The sequence below is a fragment of the Ranitomeya variabilis genome, chromosome 3 (assembly GCF_051348905.1).
Source record: "Ranitomeya variabilis isolate aRanVar5 chromosome 3, aRanVar5.hap1, whole genome shotgun sequence".
Classification (NCBI taxonomy): domain Eukaryota; kingdom Metazoa; phylum Chordata; class Amphibia; order Anura; family Dendrobatidae; genus Ranitomeya; species Ranitomeya variabilis.
Window position 1 is genome coordinate 653623918 of NC_135234.1, and position 10189 is coordinate 653634106.

General features: G+C 40.3%; 1 protein-coding gene across 4 annotated transcripts; it reads right to left on the reverse strand.

Annotated features, from left to right (window-relative positions):
- Nucleotides 1-1195: 1195 nt before the first annotated feature.
- On the reverse strand, nucleotides 1196-9134 carry LOC143818464 (transcription factor Sp5-like). Of its 4 annotated transcripts, none has more exons than XR_013224562.1 (2): nucleotides 5533-5662; nucleotides 1196-2693 (listed from the first exon to the last, which is right to left on the reverse strand). XR_013224562.1 is itself a non-coding variant. In XM_077299755.1 (2 exons), exon 2 carries the CDS (start codon nucleotides 2573-2575, stop codon nucleotides 1742-1744), a length of 834 nt encoding a protein of 277 aa, XP_077155870.1. In that variant the 5' UTR covers nucleotides 2576-2693; nucleotides 8502-9134; the 3' UTR covers nucleotides 1637-1741. The 4 variants fall into 4 exon arrangements, 3 of the variants coding, with proteins under 3 accessions (XP_077155870.1, XP_077155872.1, XP_077155871.1); XM_077299755.1 differs by lacking the exon at nucleotides 5533-5662 and adding an exon at nucleotides 8502-9134 and having other exon boundaries at nucleotides 1637-2693; XM_077299757.1 differs by lacking the exon at nucleotides 5533-5662 and adding an exon at nucleotides 6365-6493 and having other exon boundaries at nucleotides 1637-2693.
- Between the last annotated feature and the right edge of the window lie 1055 nt (nucleotides 9135-10189).

Consider the following 10189-nt stretch of genomic DNA (forward strand, 5'->3'; position numbering starts at 1 on the left):
TTCGGAGGCCGGATTCATCATTTCACATCAGTTTTGAGATTTATTCCACTCTTGGGTGTGTCTTGAAAAACTGCATAAAAATACAGAACATGGAACCTTTAGGCCACATTCCCATGTTCAGTATTTGGTTAGTTTTTTTACTTTAGTATTTGTAAGCCAAAACCAGGGGAGGGTGAAAAATACATGTGGTAACGTGTTTCTATTATACCTTCCCTCTTTTTCCTCTGATTGTTCCTCTCTTGATTTTGGCTTACAAATACTGATGTAAAAAAACTCACTAAATATTCAACGTGGGCACGTGGACTTAGGCTACATTCCCACGATGATTTTTAGAAGCTGCAGAATTTCTACACCTATTATTTAAATTAGGTTACTTGCATTTTTTCATTGTGTTTTTTTTTTTTAAATGCGTTTTTATCTAATTTTTGACTGTATTTTTTGCCTCTTTTGGTGCCTTGCTTTAAATTAAGCTGCTTTGCTTTTGATACTTCCTGGTATTTGGCTTTCACAAAACTTTATTGATATACTTAGGTGTGGATTACACCACTTTAATAAAAAACAACAAAAAACCCACGCATGTCCACAATAGTCCACCACACCTGACATAGTTCAGTGAAGGAAACCTAAAAAGAGCATACACACAAAACAGAGGAATAAAACAGACACTTTACCTCGATCACCACTTTATTAAAAAAAAAAGTTCCCATGCAGGTCCAACAGAGTCCACGGAATCCTATGTAGTCCAAGAAAATCCAGTGAAGTCCATCCAATCCTCCATAAAAAGTCTATGGAGCCTCGTTCTGAGGTTCCATAGTCTTTGCAAACAGCCACTGCCGAGTCATCTGAACACCAGTAGCTTCATTAGTTACTGCTCATCAGAGTCGCCGCTCTAATGAGCGATGTTACTGATGTCAATCGTAAGGCTACTGATATCATCCATGTGCAAGTCTGCGGTAAGTATTGTCATCCGCGCTGCCAGAAAATACTGACATGTCTACTTATGGGTCACATGGACACACGGTCCGCGTGGAAACATGGACATATGCTCAGCCCCATAGATTATAATGGGTGCATGTGTACAATCCTCCGGTACATGCCAAAACTGACGCTACACGTACTGGAAACACGAATTTGTGAACGGGGGGGGCCTTATACTGTTTCAATCTTTAAGGAACAAAAACAAGAAATCTCATGTGAAGAAAACATGTCATTTTTATTACAATTCTTACAACACAGCATTTTTTTTTTAGGAACTAATAAAAAGAAAGAACTCTACATGAAAATGAATGTAAACATAAAACACAGGATTTCATTTTTAAATAACACATTTTAGCAGCAGATTCCAAACAGGTGAAATAGAGCTTTAGTTTGGAACCAGGGGCATTCTTCAAAGGGAGGAGGATACCTTTTTAGCATAGAAGAAAAAAAAAAATTAAAGTCACTGTACATTTGTATTTTACATGTTTATAAATATTATAATACATTTGTTATGTAAATTATTTCAGGCACAGAGTCCCTTTAATTTGCAGGCCACTTTGGTAAAAAAATAAGCATATTTATTTATTATTATTTATTTTTAAGCATTATTGATTCCATGCTGCTGTACATGTGAAACTGAATGTAATGTGGAAATATACAACCTTATAAACTGTCCATTGTGAAAAAAGGAATTCTATTTTACCAAATAAAAATATTCGTTGTCGATATTAAGTCCTTTGTTTATGAGCTCAATAAATAGCATTTATTCCTTCTTAATACTGTCTACGGGCGAACCTGCCCACTTCCCTTTTTTATTTTGATGGGTTTTTGTATGTTTGGAAAGGTGGTCACTCCTCATAAATCTTTTTCCACACTCTTGGCACCCAAAACGCTTTTCTCCTGTGTGAGTCCTAATATGCCTCTGGAGCTCATCAGATCTGATGAAACTTTTGCCACAGAAGACCCAGTTGCACACAAAAGGCCTTTCACCAGCATGCCAACGTAAATGGGCTTTTAGATGAGACGTCTTACCATATACCTTGCCACAACCTGGAAGATGACATACATGAAGCTTCTTCTTGCCTGGTTCCTCGTTGCTTGGAGAGGCTTGACAGTTTGGGCACTTACATCTTCTGCAACGCCTGGTGTTGCTTAGTAATGTTTTAGAGGAGCTCTGAAGAAGTGCTGCAAGTTGAGGCTGGGGTCCAACTACCAAGGAGTTTGTCAAGTGGAAGGAGTGAAGGTTATTTGGGGTTGTCTGCTGCAAACTCCACCAAGTTTGATCATCCATGTGTCCAGCTGGCATGTGTCTTTGGGTCAATGGGGGTGCATTTGGCATGTAAGTTGAGAAGTCCTGGGTCATAGTATTTGGGTCCTGGAAATGGTATGTGGGGTTGGTCGGAACTTGTGGTGCTAATACCTTTACAGGAGATAAGTCAAATGAATAAACAGTTGGGTCAGCTGGAGGAGTCAAGGGTAGTTCATGAGATCCTACCGTCTGCAAGTGAGTGTACTGCATTTTAGGTACACCAAAAGCCACAGTATGAGAACCCATTCCTGTATTTGGAGAAACTTCATTACTCCAGAGCTGAAACATAGCTGATGCAGGTCCAAAAGAATTGGGACAGGATTATGGGAAGCTAGAACTAGACTGTGGCAAGCAGGTTCAGGGAGGGTGTAGGTCGTGTTTCCGTAGATGAATTAGGAGTCCTGTCCTAAAATAAACAAAGAAAATGTTAAGTTCATGGGTTAATATACAACTATATCAATTTGATACCAGTAGATATGATCTGCTCGCACTACAATTACAGCTGTTCTGAGGGTATGTGCACACGTCAGGATTTCTTGCAGAAATTTTCCTGACAAAAAAAACCAAACGGACATTTCTGCCAGAAATCCGCATGTGTTTTTTTTGCGGTTTTTCCCAATGCATAGAACAGCGGGAAAAACACGGAAAATCCGCAAAATTAATGAACATGCTGCTTTTTTTACCGCGATGCGTTTTTTTCGTGGAAAAAAACGCACCATGTGCACAAAACATGCAGAATGCATTCTAAATGATAGGATGCATAATGTATGCGTTTCTAATGAGTTTTGATAGCGTTTTTATCGCGAAAAAACCTGAACGTGTGCACATACCCTGAATGTTCACCTATGAAAATGATGACTGCATCCTCCAAATGGAAAAGGTTACTTACAAAGCGTCTCTTTTGACATGCGACCTCTTTCTTCCGATAGGAGAAATAAAAAAACTTTGTATTTTAGAAGTGTAAAATGAACAACTGATGTCTGAGACAATAATAATACTAACATGATAATGGTGTCACTGACGTGGTTAATGTAGATTTTGGACAAAAAATTGATACAAATACACATACATAAGTCCCTGCCCTTTGTACACACCGCCGAGAGCCGAGAAGACGATCGAAATACACATACATGTAAAGATAACAGACTAGTGATTGGCTTTAAAATGTCATTGGCGATTTACAACAATCAGAAGGCTTTTACACAGGTAAAATCTCCCAATCAATTAAATTATTGTGTAATGTGTATCATTTTACCATCAGTATAGGAATGCCAACATTTTTTGGACAGACAGAACACTATTGCTTATTAGAAAGAAATGAGGGTAATGGCGGCTGTGAACGAACGCATGAAAAATTGTCCAAATTTCATCCAGAAAACAATTTTCGTCCATGTGCCATTTGTGTGATTTCTGTGTGACATCCATGGGCGATCCATTTTTATACATCTACATTATAAAGTGTACATGATAAAATAGTTTCCGTAAAAATCTATATTCGTAAAAATTGGATGCCACTTGGATAATTCATGTGGAATACTATTTTTTTTCATGCATCCGGAGACTTGAATGAGTGAGTCTCATCCAAGACTTGGAAGAGAGTAGTGCATGGTGCGATTTTTCTCTCTCACAGGCAGTCGGACCGAAAAAAAAAAAAAAAATCATTCATCTGAACAGCCCTATTGAATAACTTTGGTCAGTCCGCTATCCGATTAAAAATCACATAGCCCACATCCAATATATATGCGGATCTTCCCAAAACTTAACTGAAAATACTATTGTTAGGATACATTCACATTTAAAAAATGTTCCGTTTAGGATATTGCCACTGTAAAATCTTGGGCAAAATCTGCAATTGTTACATGCAGATATGCTGCAGGTCTACAGAACTTTAATTTTTTTGGGTATGTGCAAATGTTGAGTATTTGTGACAGAAATCTCTGCACCCAAAACACGTCTTTTGATAGGAAAAACGCTGCAATAATACGCACTTTTGATATGATTTGGACACTTTTTTTGCGTATGTTTTGGGCCATGTCCACACTAGGCGCTTTTTCAGCATTTTTTAATGCAAATTTTCAGCTGCGCTTTACCCTACCAACAAAGTCTATGAGATTTCACAAATCCCATGCACACACATTGATCTTTTTCTCATCAGTATTTTGTGCTTTGCATGTTTTTTTACACAAAGGAGCATGATACTTCTTTCAACGTTATTTCACCCATTGAAAGTAATGGGTGAAAAGTCGCAGCAAAAACAGGTATCAGGTTTTGCAGCTTCTTTTGTGCCGAAACCTGATTGACTAGAAGTGATTAACTAGAATGAGACTTTATTTTGTACTTTATCAGCATGTACAAGAGACAAATGTAGCATGAGTAAAATACAGGAAAAAAAAAAAAATGCACAAAAATGCAGCAAAAACCTACAAAAAGGTATGTGCAAATGTTCAGCATTTGCTGCAGAAAAATCTGCTGCTAATACTGATGCATTGACAGGAAAATCACTGTATGGAATATCTGCGTTTTGTGCCACATGGTTTTGTATGCATTTTGGATGCATTTATTCCCCCGTTCTTTAAAATAGGTGAAATGCTGCAAAAACACTGAAAAAAAAAAAATGATATACTGTAGATTTCAAATGGCTTCAAATCTGGCAAGAAAAAATAAGCACCATGTGCAAGAGAATTCAGAAATCTCTTTCATTTTGCTGGTACTGTAAACTGTAGAGTTTTTGGTGCAGAAATTTCTGGTGCAAATACTAAACGTGTGCACATACTCTTATAATTACAAAGCAAAATCTCCAGTGAAATTTGACAACATAAGTTGTCATGCTGTGGACTGATAAAACGCACCACACAGGGGTGTAACCACAACAGGTGCAGGGGTTGCAATCGCACCCGGGCCCTGGAGCCTAGGGGGCACTAAAAGTCCCTTTGGCCTATAGAAAAGGACTATTGCTATTAAAGATTTAAAATATTTGGGGGCCCCCGTTGGAGTTTTCGCCCCAGGGCCCATGAGTTTCAAGTTACGTAACTGGCACCACAGGTCACTTTCTGCAGTAGATTCAGATTGGATTTGATAATATCGCCTTCACTTCGCTGCTATTGAAATACCCTGTAAATTTTCAGCCTGGAAAATCTCCATAATGTGTGACCATACCCTTACAACAGTTTTTGAGCCGTGCACTACTCGGACAACCCCTTTTCAATCCGTATGCTTCCCCCTTATAACATAACACTTATATTCACCTCTGGTGTCAGCGCCTTTCCAGCGGTGTCAGCACGGTCTCTCCCAGGGATCACGTAATATGTGACGTCATGTGACCCCGGGGCCTCTAAGTGCCCGCTTCACTCTCCCTGCCTTCAGACAAATCACAGCAGCTCTCACTTCCTCCAGATGTAAGCTATTTGTCCAAAGGAAGGAGGAGTGAAGCAACCGCTGCTTGGCTGCAGGGTGTCACACTATCATGCGACAATGCAGATATTGCTGGAACGACACCAGCAACAGAGGTGAGTATAAGGCCGGGGTCACACTTCCGAGTGCAATGTGAGTCTCTCACCTCAGTACCTGGCACTGCCGCCGGCACTTGGTATCGGAGCGTTCAGCTGCATAGAAATAAATGCAACCGCACACTCCGGTCCCGAGTGCCGACCGCAGTGCCGGGTATTGATACGTGAGTTTCTCGCATTGCACACGTAAGGGTGACACCAGCCTAAGTGTTCTTATTTAAGGGGGAAGAATATGGATTGAGCAGGGGATGTCCAAGTAGTTAACGACCCCTTTAATAGTTTTTGGCTACCTTCATACATCCTTGTCTATTTTTATATCCTTGCTAAACAGACCATTTAGCTCTCGTGTATTTTGCATCTGAGTTTTCCTCATCCATTGTTTAAAAAACTGAAACAGGTAGACTGTCTGAAAGTTGATCTATTTATTGCCTCATAAAGGGAATTTCTCAGTTGGATCAACTCTCCTAAGTTTTCTATATGGGCATAGGAATTTGAATAAAATGATACCTTGATATCTGTGATCCGAAGTCTTATTTCAGAGAAATCCACTTTTTTCCTATATGTAAATTACCTCTTCCAGGCTATGGGCCGGATACTGATCTGCATGAGAATTTGCTTGCGAAGCTTATAATAAATAAAAGGGGGAGTTTCCAGTGTGATATGTAATGGCTGCTCTCTGCTTTCCAGATCTCACTTCAGAGCTGTGTGTTCCTCTCAGCTTCCATCTCGCAGGCAGCCGATGTTGCAATATTGTTGCAATACAGCAGAGCTGTGAGAGCTGCAGCAAGTGTGTTTGTAGTGAGACAAAGTTCAGTTCTACTGTATTGTGTTAGTTACTGGTCCCATATGGGTAAATCCCCCTTTTATTAAAAATAATCTCTGGAGGCAGATTTTCATGCAGATCAGTGTCCGGCCCATAGATCTTAATGGCTAATTTACATGCAAGAAAATCGTTGATTTGTCTCAAATAAAACATTGGATCACAGGTATCAAGGTATCATTTTATTCATATTCCTATGACCTACATGCTCATATAAACAACTTAGGAGAGTTGAGCCAACTGACAGATTCCTTTTAACAAAAGATCAGTTACAAAATACAGATGAAACACGGATGGAACTCTGAAGTCCAAATAATGTTTTCTGGTTTTTATTTGTGTTTAATCGATCTCCATTTGCTTTAATGGCCGAATCTGATCTGCAAAACGAATGAGAATAGGACATGCTCTGAGCCTCATGGATTGGACACAAATCTGGTATTAAAACTGATGCATGTATGGATCAAAGAAACTATGGGTTTGTGTTGTCCATTTAAAAAATGGACAGCACACAGAAAATTTACAATGGACATGTGATTATAGCCTTAAAGGAGTTTTCCCATGAATACAGTACATTTTATTCACTAGATCTTGGAATAATAATAATTACTACAATTGGATGCGATAAAAAGTTCCTGTACTGAGATAATCTTATAAATGTGCCCCTGCTGTGTACTGCGTAATGGCCGTGTCTGACCGTACAGGAACATGGTCTGATCATACCATAGCTCCTGAGTAGGGAGGAAGCAAGAGAGTATACAGACAGGACAGCACGGGATCACAGCTGCTGCTTTCTGTGAGTTAAAACATCTTTCTGCCTGTTTAAAAGCATATTTTACCTCACAGAAAGAATCAGCTGTGATCCCCTGCCCAGGAGATGTGGTATGATCAGACCATGTCCCTGCACGGTCAGACACAGCAAGGGCACATTTATAAGATTATCTCAGCACAGGCACATTTTTTTTTAACACAATTGTGGAACTTATTAGGGTATGTGCACACGATAAGTAAACGCTGCGGGTTGGACATTGCATACATGTACAGTGTCCAAATGTTACAGAATTATGGCTGGGATTTCAAGACATCCCATGCCCACTATGCGTTCATAGATGCCCGTGGCTCAGCCGCAGAGACGGACATGCGGCGCATCTTTCCAGACTGCAGCATGTCTATTTTTCTTGGGAGACAAAAGCCTCCACAACAGTAATTTCACCCATACAATGTATTGGATGTGGTGAATCTGCACGTTTCAATGAACACATGCGGATTCACCTGCAGTCAATAGCCTGCAGCGCTTTGGACGCAGCAGACATGTGCTGCGTCCAAAGCGCTTCCAATTCCTGGACATGTGCACATACGCTTATTATTCCAAAATCTATTGATTAAAATGAGCTTAGAAAAAGCTTTTTAACACGTTCTGATGGGTTATTAAGCTACTCATATATCTAATTACTGTAACTTTTTTCTTGTCTTCCCTTATAAGCGTTAATTATATTACACTTAATACATTTCTACAGCGACTGACGGGACTATATAATAGAGCTTCACTGAACCTTTTGCTACCAAACAGGAATCCCCAGTGCACAGCTGGAGTTTCACAAAATCAATTGCTATCCTGTTTCAAGAAGAATTACCACTCCTGCAATGTTTTGGGAAAACCTTGCTCAATGCCAGGTAGAAGAAAAGGCAGTAAAGCACAATCACATTGACTTTTGCAATATAATATATATCTTTGATTCTGATGATGATTTAGATGAGTTATTTCATGCATGTGTACAATAGCAGTTTCCATATATTATTGTAATCAATGCAGCTTTTGGATGGATGGAATATTGCGTGACAATTCATGTTTTCGGCAAAGCATAAAGAGAAAATATAGGCTTGAACATACCTGTAAATGAGCTGGTAAGGTGTTCTCTCTGTGCAGAGCAACCACAGTGGCCATGAGATTGATCCATGGTAGGTGACGGATTCTCAGGATCAGATCATCCTCAGAGCAGAAGAGACACTACTTCCCTCTCTCCTAACTCCTCTACACTGTTTGATCACCACTGTGCAAACTTTTTTTTTTTTTTTTGACTGCCTATCAGCCAATCAGGAGTGTGTTTTTGGATTGTCTTTGAAGTGAGGAAGCTAACCAATCATTAAAATAGATTGAACCATTTTCAAAGTGGGGTCTAGTTTATGCGCAGACCTCCTGCTGGGGGGTTTCTGTTATGTATGCAGAAGGCTGGCTCTGCTCAGATCAGGATGTATATACTGGTTTTGTTAAGGATTTTGTGATTTATTTTTTTTTGTCATTTAATGTTTTTTTAAGGGTCCAGAGCCGGTTTGTCACAATTAATTGAATGCTCTGTAAGAAAGAAAGCATAAAAGGCATGCGATTACTGTCCACAAGTCTGTTATATTGTCTAGTACTGGCAAAGCAGAGGTTAAGCTGCATCATTCCCCTGGCTAATAAGTGAGTACATCTCTTTTCTTAATCCTGATAACAATGGAGAGCAGCAGTAAACATCTGTCTCTAATACCTGCATACTGAAGGCGCCAGTGCTGGAGCAAGGTACATTTTCTAATATAGCACAAGAATAACCTAATATTTTTTGTAATTTTTGGATAATTGCACACAAGGAATAATAAGGACGATTACTTTTGGCACTCTGTCCACACAGACATTCAGTTTATTAACCACATACATAATAGCAATTCAAATTTCTTATATCAACAAGTCTCATTACTATTTGGTCTTGTGTCAGGTATTTTCTTTGCCCCTTGGACCATAATTACAAAGGTTCTGGTTTATTTGATAAGGTTCCTTTCACCTATATGGCCACTTAACAATACTGTAAGGCTACGTGTCCACCTTCAGGATGGCCGGCGGTTTGGACGGAGCGGCAAACCCGCTCCGCCCTAAGCTCCGCCCTAAGCTCCGCCCCCTTCTCTGACGCGGTGATTCCGGATGTGTTCATTGCACACATCCGGCATCATCGCACCCCGCACATAGGGCCCTGTGTTTTACCTTGCGGCGGCGCAGCGTCGCCGCAAGGTAAACAGACATGCTGCGATCTAAAAAGACGCGCCGCATGTCCGGAATCGCAGGGCCGCCGGATGCGTGTTACCACGCATAGTGGAGACGGGATTTGATAAAATCCCCTCCACTATGCTGTAACATCTGGACGCTGCGTGTTTGACGCTGCGGGTCTACGCAGCGTCAAACACGCGGCGTTTCCTGAAATGTGAAAACATACCCTTAGCCTCTTCATATCTCATTCTCATTGACGTTATTAGTAGTTTTCTCAATAAACTTACACACTAGAAAAAAATGGACAGGACCGGCCTTGTCTGGGGATTCCCTACCAAGGACCGGTCAGTGGAGCCAAACACTGGAAACTGTTTCCTTTCTTTCTGATTTACTGAATGTTCTGCTTAGTGGCACAATCCTTAATCAAAATGTTGCTAAAATGAACGGAACCATCTCGGCAATGAGTCTCTTTCTGCATCCGCACGCAATGGCGCTTCACTAGTCCTCACTCTTGTACCAGCGGTCACGTGGCCCTCTCCAACCAAACTCCACGGATATAG

Coding starts and splice junctions, on each gene's coding strand:
- LOC143818464 (XM_077299755.1), bottom strand. CDS start 2,575: ATGTTTCAGCTCTGGAGTAATGAAGTTTCTCCAAATACAGGAATGGGT.